We start from the raw sequence: 17,300 nt of genomic DNA, 5'->3' as shown, positions 1-17,300 counted from the left end.
AAATCATTAGTGACATTGAGCATCTTGTTTATTGGCCATTTGCTTGTCTTCTTTGGAAAAATGTCTATTCAAGTCCTTTGCCTATTAAAAAAATTTTATTGACACTTTTTTTTTGAGACAGAGTTTCACTCTTGTTGCCCAGGCTAGAGTGCAATGGCGCGATCTCGGCTCACTGCAGCCACCACCTCCGGGTTCAAGTGATTCTCCTGCCTCAGCCTCCCAAGTAGAAAACATTTTCTATTTGTATAGATTTAAGGAGTACAAGTGCAGTTTTGTTTCATGAATATATTGCACAGTGGTGAAGTCAGGGCTTTTAGGGTATCCATCACTGGAGTAACGTACATTGTAGCCGTTAAGTTACTTCTCTTCATCCACTCCCCTTCCTAGCCCTCACCCTCCTGAGTCTCCATCGTCTGCCACTCTATACTCTACATCCATGTGTATACATTATTTAGTGTCCTTTTACGTGGTGTTTGTCTTTCTGTGTCTGAGTTGCTTCACCTAATGTAACCCTTTGCTTATTTTTGTATTGGATTATGTTTTTCTTGTTGAGTTTTAGGAGTCCTCTATATATTCTGGATATTTATCCTTTATCAGATATATAATTTGCAAACATTTTCTCCCAGTCTGTGGGTTGTTGTCTTTTTACTCTGTTGATAGTGTCTTTGGATGCACAAAATTTTAAAATCTTCATGAAGTCCAGTTTGTCTGTTTTGTTTTATGTTGTTTTATGTTGCCTTTGGTGCCATCTATAAGAAGTCACTGCCAAATCCAGGGTCATCTGTGACTTCATATATTGTCTTGTTTCTGAGTCTTAATCCCTTCTCTAACCCACTGACTTGTTTCTTTCTGTTTTTAAATAAAATTATAAGCCCAATAGATCAATAAAATACTTTATACTTACTACCTCTTCATTCATTCCACAAACAGGAAGAGTCTTTCAAATAAGCAAAAGCAGAGTGGAAATGGGAGAGCACAGCACAGCTGGCTGCAGCAGAGGGCCTGGGAAGGGGCTGGTGGAGAGGGGTCTGCAACGCAGTGAGGATCTACCTTGTAGCATCTGCTGTGGTGAATGGATGGAATGAAGATAAACAGTAGACTCACAGGCATATGACCAAGTTGTAGGGCTAATACCTACTGTTCTCTTGAACTAATGACTTAACCTTTATAAGCCTCAGTTTTCCTCTTTTATTTATTTAACAAACACGTAGCACTAAGCACTGTTCTAAGCAAAGTACAAATATTAACTCATTGACTCCTACCACCCATCCTATGAGGCAGGTACTCCTCTTATCTATCCATTTTACAGATGGGGAAACTGATGCTGGGAGAGATTAAATAACATGTCAAGGCCACAGAGGCAGTAAGTAGCGGAGCTGGGATTTTGGACCCAGGCGTTCTAATTCCAGAGCTCATGTTCTTAACCATGATGTTATGCTGCCTCTTTAAAAAGGGGGAGAAGTCATCCCTACCTCTAAAAGTTATTCAGAAAATCAAATATGATGTGTGTAATAGTATGTCATATGTTGCACCGTGTTTTGCAAATACTGATCATTGTTAGTTAATAATTAAGCAACACTCTGGAAATAGATAAAATTCTCAAGGAATCTAATAGGAAGAAAGGAATGGATTAAGGATTGAGCCTTAGGAATGTCTCTACCCAGAATGCAAGAGCTTGGATTTGGAAGAATATTTGATAGAATCACTGCTGATGCCCGTGTGGACAGGGTTGCAGTCAGCTGCAGAAGCTGGAGAAGAACCCCAAACTGCAGACTTCCAGTGGCACTTGCAGAAGGATATTGTGAAGGGCAGTGAGGTGCTCAAGCTGATCATGAACGTGTGGAGAGCACCAAAGCCAGGTCTCTCCCATTGGCGAATTCAGAATTCAGAAGTCTGTAAGGCCATCTGGGGTTTTGACTCTAGCTTCTTTGCCTTTCCCTGGTACATTTTCCTAAGCAGACCAGAGCTCAGACCTGCTGCATGTGAGAGGTTTTGAAAAAAGACATTACTAGATTTGTGGTACCCTAATGGGGAGAGGGGCAAAGCACAGGGGCATTGCAATAGACTCTGGGTTGGCTGGGTGGGTACACACCTCTGGGGTTGCAGAGGCCACGTACCTGTGCCTGCCATCTATGGGGCAACTTTCAGGTGAGTGCTAGGAAAGGATGGAGGAAGCGCAGGAGGGAGCCTTTGCACCTGGCTGTTTACACACAGATGTGGACACCCAGGAAGGCTTTGATCTCTTTCTACCTCTCAAGGAGCTATGTGGCCTGGTTTGTAGTTGGGATAAGAGTAGTGGTTCCCTTTCTTTATCTCAGTTACAAGGTGGTTATTAGAACCTTCTTCCCAACCCCACCCCAGCCACACACCCCGCCCACCCCGCCCGTTAGTGACTGAGGTGTGTGAAGTGCTTTGAGGTGCTGAGATAAAGGGGCCCTGAGAGTATGGCCAATGAGCAGCATGGTGATCTCACCTGGGCTTGTTGGAAGTGGTGTTTAGGAACATTTCCTCACCTGGAGGATTGTTTATTTGAGCAGCTTATGTACCCACCTGTTTGTACTTGATTTCTTTAGAAGAGGGCAGGTGGAGGTCCCAGCGCTTCAGGCTGGTCAGCTCTTCGTAAGAATTGATAGTGAGATTCAGAGAGTGGAAATGGAGTAATGGAGTGGTGCCTTCTGCTCTAAAGAAGCCTGTGGAGGAGGAAATGAAACATTGTCTCACTCAGGCACATTTAAGTGTATCAGAAGAGACCTTGATGATAAAAGAAACTTTTCTCTGGAGCAGAATTCTGGAGAGGACAGGTGTGTCTTGTCCTATCCAGGGGACCCTCATTAGAGAGGGGTCAGGACCCACCTCCTTCTGACCACCACTCTCCGCCACTAACCCTGGGGCTGTGATTTGCAGGCTCTCAGGCTGTCCCTTGGATGGCCCCATATATGAGGGGCATTGTGGAGATGGGGGAGGTCTCCCTTTCCTTGCAGTGGCTTGCAGTCCCTGAACTGGGACATAGATCTTCTGATCCTAAAGGGACTGCACTCTGGCGGTGAAGAGTTTCTCAATGCCTCCATATGAGGAAAGTCTCTTCCTAGGTCCCAGTAGCCCATGGCAAGAAGAGGAGGAAAAGAAGGAGGCTGAGGCAGGCAGCGCTGTGCTTGTAGAGCTGGCCTAAACTTGACAAAGGGAAGACTCCTGGTACCAGTGTCCAAAGAGGTGGAGTCTTGACATGTGGTTTGTAGATCATGATATATCAGAATATTAGTCAGGATTCTGTAAGTTGCGAGTGATAGAAACCCAGCAAAAGTAGTGTAAGGGAAGGAAAAAAGTAACTGGTTTATGTAACTAGAAGAAGATTCGGAATCTCAAATGCTTTCATCAGCATTTGTGGATGAATTCGCCTGTGTCCTCCCCACTATCCACCCCCTTGCCCTGTACCCTCATCCTCTGCTTTATTTGCTGGTAAGCTGTTCCTATGTGTGTCAAAGATGGCCAGCTGCTGCCACCCTGGCTCACACTTTATCACACTGCCAGCCCTGTGGTAAGCTAGCCTGTCCTCCAACGTTTCCAGCCAAAATCCTGGGCCTAGGGTCACGTGAGCATCCTTAGACCAATCACTGAGACTATCTAGCCCCGCCTAGATCAAGCGCTGATGCCTACAGCTGCAAGTGATGATGGCTTCCCCCAAATCAAATGGTCTAAAAATTAAAAGAGGGTAGGCCAGAAATAAATGAAGGGTCATTTCCCGAAGTGAAATCAGGAAATAGTAGCACTAGCGTGCAGTGAAGTGTTACTGTGCACCAGATGCTGCTCCAGGCACTTGATACAAAGCAACTCAGTCCTCACGGTAACTCTGGAAGGAAGATGATACTCATTTTATAGACAAGGACACAGAAGGCAACCCATCTTCAAACCCAGACAGTTGGCTTCAGCGTCTGCTTTTTTTTTTTTTTTTTGAGACAGAGTCTGTCACCCAGACAGATGGCGTGATCTCAGCTCCTGGGTTCAAGCGATTCTCCTGCCTCAGTCTCCTGAGTAGCTGGGATTACAGGTGTGTGCCACCCTGCCCAGCTAATTTTTGTATTTTTGGTAGAGATGGGGTTTCACCATGTTGGCCAGGTGGGTCTCGAACTCCTGACCTCAAGTGATCGACCTGCCTCAGCCTCCCAAAGTGCTAGGATCACAGGTATGAGCCACCGTGCCTGGCCGGCATCTGTGCTCTTAACCACCAGGCCACACAGTGTTTCTGACAAGTGCAGGGCAACAGTAATATGAGCAGGAAGAAATTTCCACCTTAAGTCAATCAAAGTGAGAGTTTTAGGTAAAAATATGAAACCACAAAATTACCCAGATTTACACAAATAATAGAAAGAACCTGGTCTTACGTTGTAGTAATTCTGTCCTTGCAGCTCAAGGCGTTTCTGGAATTATTTCTTGGCTATTACCATGGAAAGATACCTGTCTCAATACTCTACAGTGTTGCCTTGTTTTTAATTTTTGTTTTTTAACTTTTAAGTTCAGTGTTACATGTGCAGGTTTGTTATATAGGTAAACTCATGTCACGGGTTTGTTGTATGATTATTTGTTCACCCAGGTACTAAGTCTAGTACCCATTGGTTATTTTTTCTGCTCCTCTCCCTCCTCCCACCCTCCACCCTCAAGGAGGCCTTAGTGTCTGTTGTTTCTCTGTTTGTGTCCATGTGTTCTCATCATTTAACTTCCACTTGTAAGTGAGAACATGTGCTATTTGGTTTTCTGTTTATAATGGCCTCCAGCTCCATCCTTGTCCCTACAAAGACTTATCTCGTTCTTTTTTATGGCTACATAGTATTCCATGGTGCATAAGGACCATTTTTTCTTTATCCAGTCTATCATTGATGGGCACTTGGACTGATTACAAAATGATTAATTTCATTGTAATGACTTGAGTGATAAGATTTGGCTTTGACTGACCTGACTCCGTTACCAGTAGGCTAATCAGGCAGAGAATTTACTATCTCTGGAAATGCCCAAGAAGACTGAAGACAATTCCCAAAGAGGGGTGGCCGCAACATGTGAGCTGTGGTGGCAAGGATGAATCAGTGATCAACTTCCCTGATGACCTGTCTGAGAGGGATAGCCCTCTTTCTCGGGGATAATTTCTGATGGGCTTATTAAAACCTTTTTCTAGATGTTTCTTGGAGAAGCAGTGCAAGGTGATTTATTTGGTCAGGGCGGGATGTAGTGAGTGTGGGAGTTCTGAAACACCTTTGTGTCTGGCAGCACAGCAGCCCCAGAGAGTGGAAATGTGAGTCACACTTGAGCTTGCTTCCATTCAATGGGCCCTGGCTTGTTGGGCCCTGGGTAAGCTGGCTGCCCGCCAGGAAGCCTCCTCTGGCTGGGGCATTCCAAACCCCTTTTCTTGTTCTTTAAAGATACACCCTGAGGGATTTGCTGGGACTTGTGCCTTCCCTACTCCAGACCTTGTGGCAGAGACTGGGATTTTGGATTTCACTGGGTGGGCAGTTCTTAGGCCCACATTCCCCCTCTGTCTCCTTGGGAAGGTTGGACCAGAAGGCCTCAAAGACTGCAGCCAACTCTGGGCTCTCCGATACTGAGGTCACTGACGTGCTTGCTGAGATGGAGTCTTGCTCTGTCACCCAGACTGTAGTGCTGTGGCGCCATCTCAGCTCACTGCAAGCTCTACCTCCTGGGTTCCAGTGATTCTCCTGCCTCAGTCTCCTGAGTAGCTGGTATTACAGGCATCCGCCACCACTCCTGGCTAATTTTTGTATTTTTAATAGAGACAGAGTTTCACCGCCTACTCAACTTCCCAAAGTGCTGGAATTACAGGCATGAGCCACTGTGCCAGGCCTACATTTTATTTTTTATTGCTCTTATTTAGATTTATCTACATATTTACCAAATTTTTTTCTAACAGTTGATTCTTGTACCCTACCCCTTATCTCTGGATTCACTTTCCTTCTTCATTAAATGTATCCTTAACCAGATCACTCGAGAGTTGTCACTTGTAACCATTCAGGTTTTGTTCACCCCAAAAGTATATTTACCCTCTCGAATGATATTATGGAGCTTTAGGGCAAAGGTTCTTTTTCTTATATTATTCCACTATTTTCTGGCCGCTTTTTTTACTTTTGCCATTGAAGAGTCTACTGTTTATCTAATTGTTACTCTATAGGCAAAATTGCTTTTTCCATTTCTCTGTATGTTGCTGTTTTCATATTTTATTATGGTGTGTTTTGGTATAGGCTTTTCAAAAATTTGTTTTCAGAACTTGATATGCTCTTTCAATTTGAGGACTTGTGAGTTTCTTTAATCCTAGAAAATGTTCAGTCATACCTCTATATTCTTGTTAACCTAGTAGGTTGGATATGTGTGACTCAAGTAACAGAAACCCAACTCAAAATAGCTTTAAAAACAATTTTTAAACTCACATCGCTTCACATAACAAAAAGCCGGGAGAAAACTGACTTCAGGATTTATTAATTTATTAGCCCAAGGATCAGCCTTTCTTTTCCGCCATGCTCAGCATGTTGGCTTTGCATCCCTAATGGTCTCAGGATGGCTGCCACAGCTCCAGGCTCCCTTTCTGTCTTTGCCACCAGGGTCATTAGAGAGATTTATCTTCCTTGTGTCTTTGTGAGATCAAAGCAGCTTTACCCAAAAATCTTCCCCTTTACCCTCATCAAAGACTTTTCCTCCTGCCTAACTACAGGCAGAGACTGCCAGAACTGCAAGAAGAAAGGGAACACAGTGATTAGTTCAGACCAATCAGGATCTGTATTCCAGAACTAGGGATAAGATCATCCTTCTCTGGGGCACTTGGAGGAGGATTAGGCGCCTGAACAAAGTTAGAGGTCTGCCAGTAAGAACAAACTAAGAATGGCTGCTGGGTAAGTACCCAACAGTGTCTGCTCCTTTCATTCTCTCTGCCCTTCTATTGGACATATGTTGGATTTTCTTAGCCTGTTCTTCCTGTATTTTGACTTTTGTTTCATAGTTTTAATTTCTTAATTTTTCTGATCGCATTCTGAGTAATTTCCTTGGACCTCTTGTAGGAACCATCTTTCTCTTGATCTGTATTTGCTGTTTAACATACCCATTAGTTTGTAATTTTGATGACTAAAATTTTAATTTCTAGAAGTTCTATTTGGTTCTTTTTTACAACTGCATTTTGTTTTTTGTTTTATGATATCTTGTTCTTTCATTATGGTTTCTGGTTCTTTTTCTTTCTTTCTTTCTTTCTGAGATGGAGTTTCACTCTTGTCACCCAGGCTGGAGTGCACTGGCATGATCTCAGCTCACTCAACCTCTGCCTCCTGGCTTCAAGCAATTCTCCTGCCTAAGCCTCCTGAATAGCTGGGATTACAGGTGCCCACCACCACATCCAGCTAATATTTGAATTTTTAGTACAGATGAGGATTCATCATGTTGGCTAGGCTGGTCTTGAACTCCTGACCTTAGGTGATCCACCTGCCTTGGCCTCCCGAAGTGCTGGGATTACAGGCGTGAGCCACTGTGCCCAGCTTCTAGGCCTACCCAGAAAGTATACTCATAGCACAAAGCTGGAGTAACAAATATGTTGCATAACTAAATCAAAATTCAGAATATTTTGGCAGCCTGGAAATATGGGCTTAAATACGTAAAGGAAAATTTAGTAGAAATAACGTTTTATACTTAGGCTTAAAAACATTAATTCCATATGTTCAAAATTTAGGGACATCTGCCTTCATAGAAATTCATGTATGTATAAACTTTGGGGTTTAGTTGATCACACACTTATATAAGCCCAACAGAATTAGCTCATTGCTATAAGAAAATTTTTTGAGACAGGGTCTCAGACTATCCCCCAGGTTAGAGCTCAGTGACACAAACAGCTCACTGCAGCCTCAAACTCTGGGTTCAAGGGATCTTCCTGCCTCAGCCTGCCAAGTAGCTGGGAGTACAGGCATGAACCACCATTCCCGGATAATTTTCTTTGTATTTTTCTGTAGAGACAGGGTTTCGCCATGTTGCCTGGGCTTGTTCTCGAACTCCTGAGCTCAAGCAATCTGCCTACATGGGCCTCCCAAAGTGCTGGGATTACCAATGTGAGCCACCGTGCACCCTGCCTCCAGAAAATGTATTTTTAGAGTGAATAGTGGAAAGAGATTATTCTGATCATGGAGAAAACTGCCCTTTTGGACTTGACATCTAGAATGGTGTGTTCAATTTTGGGGACCCACATCAAGAGGGTCATAGACATCTGAGAGCAAGTACAAAGCAGGGAAGCTAAGTTAGTGAAGGGTCTGGAAACCACCATACTATAAGGGAAACTTTCTCACTGGCACTTAAGACTGCTGAGGAGGGGAAGGGCTGCCTTATTAACCCGCACACTCCTTCTGGACAAAGAATGTTTGAGTAGAGGCCACGGATCTACCACGAGGGTTGTGGGGATAACCCCGCTGCTGTGCGTAGGCAGATTAGGCACCAGAGTTTTTGTCTTGATCATGGAAAACAATCGTTCCTTTCTTTTTGGTGTCTTCCGTGTGCAGAGAATGAGGGCAGGTGGGGACAATGATCTGTGGGGTTTTTTGGCTCACTGAAGTATATGAAGAGTGCTGGAGAAACGTTGGTCTGTAGGATTGAATGTTAACATGTGTCAGCCTGGAGATTTAGCCAGCGTCCCTAGCCAGTCTCCCGAGAGCAGGGACGGCACCTTATAGACAGTGATGTCTGTGGGCTGAGAACTCAAATGGTGCCTCCACTTCCCCATTTACAGTTGTGCTTCCCCTCCCTCGCCATGTCTGATGAGAGCAGTAATGATGTCGCCGTATAAACCGTACCTGATTAATCCCTGCTCAGGGAGCGCAGAATGATTCCCATGAGAATCTTACTGTCGAACTGTTATGAGCACCAAAACTGACTGGCGGTGGGGCTAAAATGCGGATTTGATTCCGTAGATGGAGCTGCGGAGCCTGAGGTTCTGCCTCTCGAGTGAGCTCCCAGGTGATGGTGACCCTGCTGGTTCAGGGCCCACCCCGAGTAGCCAGGGTCTAAACACAGCAGTCTGCAGAGTGTCTCCCACAGACCACTTGTAACAGTCCCCCCTGCCCCGCCCCAGCCTGCTTGTTTAAAATGCAGATTCCTAGGCTGTGCCTGTGATCTCTGAGCCCAGAACCTCTAGTGGTGGAGCTCAAGGATCAGCTTTCTGCACTGGCACTTCAGAGGATTCTTAAGCACATTAAAGGTTTTGAATCACTGGCCTTGGGAAAATGGATAGGATGGGTTAGACCAGAGGAAGAAACTGGTCAGGGGGACATAATCAGTTTCACACAGAGTTGGGTGTAGGAAATGGCCCGCTTATGCAGTGCATGGGGAAGACCGGCTGAGAGTCTGCACTAGCTGGGTGACCTAAGGCACAGCCTTTAAGCCTCATCTTTCTTCCCTAAAGTGGAGACGATGTGATTTGATGAATCTTTTCTTGTCCCCTGGTCCTGCCTTATCTTTCCAGTCATCCAGTATGCTCTGCCCACCCCATGCCGAGGTGCACTGACCATGAGCCTCAACTCCTCCCTCGGCTGCAGGAAGGAGCTGAGTAACCTCACTGAGGAGGAGGCCGGCGAAGAGGGCGTCATCCTCACCCAGTTCATCGCCATCATTGTCATCACCATTTTTGTCTGCCTGGGCAACCTGGTCATCGTGGTCACCTTGTACAAGAAGTCCTACCTCCTCACTCTCAGCAACAAGTTCGTCTTCAGCCTGACCCTGTCCAACTTCCTGCTGTCTGTGTTGGTGCTGCCTTTCGTGGTGACAAGCTGTATCCGCAGGGAATGGATCTTTGGTGTCGTCTGGTGCAACTTCTCCGCCCTCCTCTACCTGCTGATCAGCTCGGCCAGCATGCTCACCCTCGGTGTCATTGCCATAGACCGGTAAGCATGCCTCAGACTTAGAAAATTGAGGGATTACTGATGGGAGCTCATCTGGTGCAGTGTCCCTCTGACTGCCTTAGCTCCCTGGAGAGTGTCAGGGGCCCCTGCCAGGGGAGGATGACCAGACAGAGTTCTGCCCCTGCAGCCACATCTTCAACCAGACCATGTCTCGTTTTGTCTGTGTATGTTACATACAATTTTATATTTTAGAAAGAGGTTCCATTGCCTAAAATAAAACATTCTAGAAACCTCTGATTCTTGGTTTGTCGATGAAGAAGCTGAAGCTGAGGCAGGTTTCACTTCCGAGCAGCCTTGGGGCCAGGGCCCTTGACTCTGCTGCTCTTTCTCCCAGTGTGACGCCTGCTCTGTCTTGCTTTGGTGTTGACCAGTGGAGCCCAAACAGGGAGCACCCTTTCCGAGTCCAGCTCAGCTGCAGAGACCCCCACCCAGGCAGCGCTGAAGGAATTGGAGGCAAACACCCAGATAGAACAGCAAAGTGGGACTATCCAGGGGGCCAACAGCCTTCTGAGCTGAGAGCCTCAGGGGACTGACAGCATTCTGGGCTGAGGGCCTCGAGCAGACTCTGACCCACATATTTCTTGGTGCTTTGAAGTGGTTAATAATCATCACCACAGGTATTCTGCATTTTCTCATAGCACCAAGATAAACCAGGTAGGCAGGTGGTGCCCGCTTACCACTAATCATAGACAAACTAAAAAGTATTCTCCACAAGGGAGCCATGGGGCAGGGTCACATATCCCACACTTAAATAATTGTTTTAACTGGTATATGATATGCATATACTATCTTGCTACTTTAGAATGCCCCAGGTAGTTTTCTACTTGTGGGGAGAGGGTGGTGGCTAGGTTTTCCTGGTCATCGTTCTTCTTAGCAACAATATAATATATCATACACTCAGCATTTCTCAACACATCCTCACTCCCCACAGTCCAGGACTGGAAGGAGAGCAAGGGGAAGGAAATCAGCCAGAGAATACAAGCAGTAACACCTGGGAGAGGCAGTGTGCACGTTTGGTAACTCGGGCTGCCACTGCCCTCAATGTCACCAGTGCACAGGGAGGTCAGGTGCGGCTGATGTTCCTAAGTGGCGTATTGCAGTTTCTTCAGGTTCCCACATTAAGCTGTCAGATTTAGTTATACAAGTCTTGTGGGCTTTGGCAGCGAGTTTCCCACAAATGAGTGCCTTTATTAGAATTTTGCTAAGGGCCGCTTCATTCATCACAGACATGGGTTGGGCTTCATGAGGACAGGTAGGATAGATTCAAGGTATGTGTGATTTACGGGAATTGGGGAGGGGAGTAAGTAGTGGGGTCAGGGAAACACAGAACGGGGCTAGTCAGGGGTGTTGTCACTGGGTGAGACAAGTCCCCGGGCTTTTTTGAGACTGTCAGTTTTTCAGCCGATGAGCGGTAGTGGACCTGTCCACCGGAGCACAGACTGCAACTAGACCTGAGGCTGGAACCTGGCAGTTCTTTGTGGCTACGTTGCGGAGGCAGAACCAGTGAAGCCATTGGTCAAAATGAATCAATTAGCTGCTTTTTTTTTTTTTCTTAAGTGATAAAAGTAATACAGAAAATACAGTGAATGAAATTAGAAACACTCATGATCTAATCAGAGGCGATCACTGTTTATGGTTTTAGTATATCTGCTTCCAGTAATTTTTGGTTGTATACAGCACATTTTTGAAACAGGCTTCTGGCACCTATGGTTTTCTGACCTCCTTTTTTCATTTAGGTGATTGTAAGCATTTTCTCTTCTTTGCAGATATTCTTGAAGAAGGTGATTTTTCATGGTTATGGGGTATTCCATCCTGTGGAGGTTTATAAATTATTTTTATAGTCCCCTATTGCTGGTTTAGGTGGCTTCACATAGCTTGCTATTCTCTGTAGCATTCTGAGGAGTGTTGTGTTTGTGGAATGGCTGTATTCTCAGTAACAATAAACAGGCTTTCAATATTCTTGATCTATATAAGGCAAATGACCCTTCAGAAAGTTGTACAAATTTGTACTTCAACAGCTGTTTGTCAATATCCTATCAGCACTGATTATATAACTTTTTTTTAAAGAACGTTTGGAAATTTGTTGGCAGTGGGGAGGAATGGGATCTCGATGTTTTATTTTTTTGAATTATTAAATTTTGAACATCTCTTCCTGGGCCCTGGGTCCCGTGGAACATGGAGTGACGATAAACAGCTTAGCTGCAGAGAGGGGAGCTGCTCTCTAGGTGCCCGTCTCGGAACTGTGTCTGTATGGATGCTCAGTAAGCGTGCTGGGGGCATCTGCAGGGATAGTTCCAGGACACTGTAAGCTGCTTGCTTAAATCTGTGGTCTAGATGAGTGAGAATGAGACTTTCTACCAGCAAGCACAACAAATCCTCCAATCATGCCAGCAAAGTACTTCATCCGAGAGAGGATTTACCTCTTTCAGTGCCTCCTTTGACACTGGGAATATTGGTTGGATGTCTATTCCAGGAAAGGCCCATGCCGAATCCTTGGGGTGGTGGGCTGTAAGCATGAGCAGGACACAGATCCTGCCCACCAGGGGTTTACAGTCCAGTGGCAGAGGCTGACTTGTGGGTGCTGATTTAACACAAAAGTAGAAATAACTGCCATAGACAACTCCACCAGCCATCACTGCTGATGGGCTGGGCAGCAAGTGCTTCAGGGAGAAGGTGGCATTTGAGCTAGGCCCCTAAACAGCAAGTCAGATAGCACAGGTAGGTAAGAGGCGGAGAGGCCCCTTCTCACGTATTGAGCACCTATTATATGCCTATCACAGTGGTTGGTGCTGGGAATACACAGCTGAATAAGATGAACAAACATGCTGAGGCTGGGCGTGGTGGCTCACGCCTGTAATCCCTGCACTTTGGGAGGCCAAGGTGGGCGGATCATCTGAAGTCAGGAGTTCAAGACCAGCCTGGCCAACATGATGAAATCCTGTCTCTATTAAAATACAAAAATTAGCTGGGCGTGGTGGCAGGTGCCTATAATCCCAGCTACTCAGGAGGCTGAGGCAAGAGACTCGCTTGAACCCGGAGGCAGAGGTTGTAGTGAGCAGAGATCGTGCCATTGCATTCCAGCCTGGATGATAAGAGTGAAACTGTCTCAAAAAAAAAAAAAAAAGAAAAGAAAAGAAAGTAGAAGTGGAGAAGAGCAAGGGCAGTGGGTGTGATTTTAGCTCTAAAGTGTTACACGCTTATCATGTGCCAGGCACTGCGCTATGTATGCTGTTCATCAACATTTAGCTCAGCTAACCCCATGACAAGCCTGTTAGCCCCTATTTTGCAGGTGAGCAAAGTGAGGTTTTGAGACAAAGGTCACTTGCCCAAGGTTGCGTGGCTGGTAAGTGACTCCCCTAGTTCTGAGATGCCCAAGCCTGGATGCTTTGTCATTATACAGCACTGTCAACTCAGTGCTGCCAGTCAAGCCCAGCAGCCAGCTAGAGTTTCTCCACCTTAGCACTGTTGACTCTTCAGGCCAGATAATTCTCTGTGGTGAGGAGCTGTCCTGTGCCTTGTAGGATATCCTCCCCAGCCGTGACAGCCCACTCTGTAGACATTGCCACATATACCCAGGGTTTCCCAACTGAGAACCTTAGCTAAAGAAACTGGCTGGACAGATAAACCCAAAGAGTCCATCTTGTAGCCCCATGAAAAGAGAGCAAAGACAGACATAAAAGGACTGGCTGCTTGGAGTGAAGTTCACAGTTCCTCAATGTCCTAAACCAGCCAAGTGGAAGTAGGGCCTGCTGGGGACAGCATTTGACCTGCCACTGGTTCCACTGTGAACATCTATTACTTAGAATAAGTCTGTAACGGGGGTCACCTCTGTCATTGTTGCAAAGCTGCCAGAGTTCCAGGTCTGTGGAGAATAGTTCTCATATTTTCATTCCACACCTCAGCGGGTGAAACTCCAGGTTTAAAAACAGAATTTCAGTACGTGAAAGTAGCTAGAACACGGGATGGGTAGTGTTAGCAGAGGTGACTAGTGCTTTTAGGAGGCTGTTCCGTGTACGATAATGTGTTCCCCGCTCCAATAGGTGAAGTTGGCTTAGATTCTGTTTCTGTTTCCACTGAAGACAACTTATTAAGAGCAGGGTTTGCTATCAGAGCGGTTGGTCTTGCGGCAGGAGCATGAAGCGTCAGAAGCTGTTTCCCATATTATAGCTTGTCAGTTACCTCTGATGTCATGAAAGCCTCTTTAGGGTTCAAGGGTCGTGATTGGGCTCATGTCTAAAAACTAGTTGTTGGAGAAAAGATTGAGAGCCTCAGAAGATAGGAGAATAGAGAGCAAAAGAAAACCCCTCTGTTGGTCTGTATGATCAGCCCACACAGGAGTGGGGAGTCGCTTTTATTGTTTTCCCTTGAATCTTCAAGTAGGCCTAAATGAGGCTTCCGCTGCGATAAAGGACTTGATATATCTGTGATTGAGAACATACATACCCATTTTTTTTCTGAGGAGTTGTAGGACTGTTCTGTATCTTTTTTTTCTTTTTTTTTGAGACAGGGTCTTGCTTTGTCACCCAGGCTGGATTGCAGTGGAGCAATCATGAGCAGCCTTGACCTCCTGGGCCCAAGTGATCCTCTTCCCACCTTGGCCTCCCAAGTAGTTGAGACTACAGGCACACACCTGGATAATTAAAAAAAAAAATTTTTTTTTTTGTAGAGAAGGGGTCTCCCTATGTTGCCCAGGCTGTCTCAAACTCCTGGCCTCGAGTAATCCTCGTATCTTGGCCTCCCAAAGTGCTGAGTTTACAGATGTGAGCCATTGCACCTGGCTGGAATGTTCTGTATCTTTTTTTTTTTTTTTTTGAGATAGAGTCTCGCACTGCCACCCGGGCTGGGGTGCATTGGTACAATCTTGGCTCACTACAATCTGGGTTCATGCAATTCTCCTGCCTCAACTTCCCCAGTAGCTGGAATTACAGGTGCACAGCACCACCACACCTGGCTAATTTTTTGTATTTTTAATAGAGATGGGGTTTCGCTGTGTTGGCCAGATTGGTCTTGAACTCCTGACCTCGTGATCCACTCGCCTCGGCCAGTGTTCTGTATCTTGATAGAAGTGTAGATGCATGCATTTCAATGTACATACATTTTATCCCCCAGTCCTGAAAATAACCTTTAAAAACAAAATAACCCCTGGAGGATGTGGCTGTGCATGGGCAGCGCTGTGCCTGTGGGGCTTTTCTGACTGTAGGAGGCTGACCTTGTCTGAGCCAGCACCCAGCTTCACTGCCCCGGCTTCCTGATGGGACTCAGGATGCAGCTGGGAGAAATCACTGTCATGTCACACTGGAACTGCCCGTGCCTGAACCTCAGTCAGTGAGTGATATGGGTACCATTTATTACAGTAAAGGAGAAATCTTGCCATCAAGTAATAATAATAACTGGGTGTTGAGAAGAGCCAGCAGGAAATCTGGCAGAGGATAGCACATTAATTGTTATCATTTTTATGGCCGCCAAACAGGGTTGGTCGAAAGAGGCCTAGGTGAACATTCACCAGGCCTGGCTCCCTCAGCTGGCTGTACCCTCCCAAGGTGACTGAGGGTGGAGCGCCTGCATGCTCTTTAAAGAAAAGGAGAAATCTCTGCCTTGTTTCCTTTGAAAAGTGAAGGAAACCTTCCTAGACCCACCGCTCCCCTCCCCGCAGCCCCCCCCAGCAGCCCCCTCACATTTCATTTGCCAGAATGACGTCAGACAGGTCCAAGTCTCAGCAGGCCACCCGCAAGGGGAAGGAAGACCACCATTTGGCTTGTTCACCCCCCGGGGCTCAGAAGGGCCAGTTTCCCCTGTGGGTCATCACAAGAGCAGTGTAGGGCTTTCGTCCTCAAGGAGGAAGGGGGAAACGTCAATGGCCAGTCCCCCTTGAAGGGTAGGCACCATCCCGGCCTTTTCCATGCTTTTTCTTGTTCGTTCCTAGGAGCAGACCTGTGATGTGGGTGCCAGAATTCCCATTTTCCAGATGAGGGAACTGAAGCTCTGAGAGGTTACATCAGCTAGCTGAGTTCACATAGCTAGTAGACATCAGAGCCTCCATCTGAACTTGAATTTCCAGCTCCAAAGCCATGCTTTTTCCCTTGGGCTGCATGGCCTTTGCAAGATACAAGCCCAGATAGCAGCGTAAGATAGTAATCATCTTACCACAGCCACTGTGCAGTGATTCTGTAATCGACACTCTAATCACTGTGCAATCTTCTCCTCAGGCCCCACAGCCTGAAATGCTCTCTTTCCAGGATAGATCCTGGCCTGGGCTCAAGGCTCAGCTCAGAGCCGCCCCAGGCTCACCCCTGCTTAGGAAGACCAAGGAGGCAGCACCTCCAGTTAGCACATGGCAGTTCAGCTGCTGGGGCCCAAGGGCGACTCAGGGCGGTCCCTGTGGAGGAGCCGGCTTCCCAGGTGATGTGTGAGGCACGCAGCCACAGTCATTTCCCAAGATCCTGCCTGTGCCAGGCAGCATCAGTGTGGCCACCCATCCCTTCCACATGTTGCACTCATGGGAACATCCTGTTTTCCTTGGATAAAATGTCTGGGTTGGAAGGGAGGTGGTTGACTTTCAGTCCCGTGGTCTAAGTCCTCCCACCCTTTCCAGTTAAAGGGCCAGTCCCTAGTTGGGCCTACAAGGCTGTAATGCCCCAGCCCCGCCCATGTGGCCGGCTTCTCTCCTCCTCTCTCCATCCTGCACTCTCGCACTCTCTCCTGCAGCGGAGCTCCATGCAGCCTCCCCGCTGGGCTAGTGCTCACTCACGTCTCCATACCTCACCAGGACAGCTTTCTGCCTGGGCTGGTCCTGGGCCAGTGCCTCCAATGCTGTGAGACCTGGGTCTGGAGCATCACCTCCATCAGGAGCCTGCCATGACCCTCTGTCCTGAATCAGAAGCTGCCAATTTGAATGGCTAGCACTCCTGGCCCACCTCCTTCCTAGTAGCACTGAGCGATTTGGAACCACCTCCTTGGCTGTGGAACAAGAAGGCTTACACAGAATTGCTGGGCATGTGCACTGGGGATCGCAGGGTCAGACTGCCTGGGTTTATGTCTTTCTCCTGTGGGTCCAGGATAGGTTATTTAGCCTTTCCCTGCTTTAATGTCCTCATCTATAAAATGAGGATAATGACATACCTGCTGCTCACAGTTGCCGTGAGGACTCCATGTGGCCCTTACCACTCCAGGCCCTCATACTCGGCTCAGGTGTCTGCCTTCCTCACATCTTCTCAACTGCATTTCCAGGATGTAGCACAGTGCTTGGCACATCGCAAGCCTTCAGTAAATGTCTGTTGATTGAATGAAGCCCATAGTCCTTCAACATCATTCTGGTTCTTAATGATCCCTCTAAACTGATCTGAATGGATTAATGTCAGCAGCAGCAGAATTGATATG

General features: G+C 46.6%; 1 protein-coding gene across 1 annotated transcript in view; it reads left to right on the top strand.

Moving 5' to 3' along the window:
• The window catches only part of GPR161 (G protein-coupled receptor 161), a 55,088-nt gene that overhangs the window by 15,441 nt on the left and 22,347 nt on the right, over window positions 1–17,300 (top strand). Inside the window, exon 2 of the mRNA XM_012444408.3 lies at window positions 9,488–9,905. Within this exon, the coding sequence (XP_012299831.1) occupies window positions 9,532–9,905 (374 nt within the window). The 5' untranslated portion in view covers window positions 9,488–9,531. The remainder of the gene's footprint in view (window positions 1–9,487; window positions 9,906–17,300) is intronic.

The sequence above is a fragment of the Aotus nancymaae genome, unplaced genomic scaffold, assembly GCF_030222135.1.
Source record: "Aotus nancymaae isolate 86718 unplaced genomic scaffold, 86718_ANA_hifiasm-v0.15.2.pri h1tg000108l, whole genome shotgun sequence".
NCBI classification, from domain to species: Eukaryota; Metazoa; Chordata; class Mammalia; order Primates; family Aotidae; genus Aotus; species Aotus nancymaae.
Note: the sequence above shows the minus strand (reverse complement) of the source record. Positions and strands in the feature narration are given on the sequence as shown.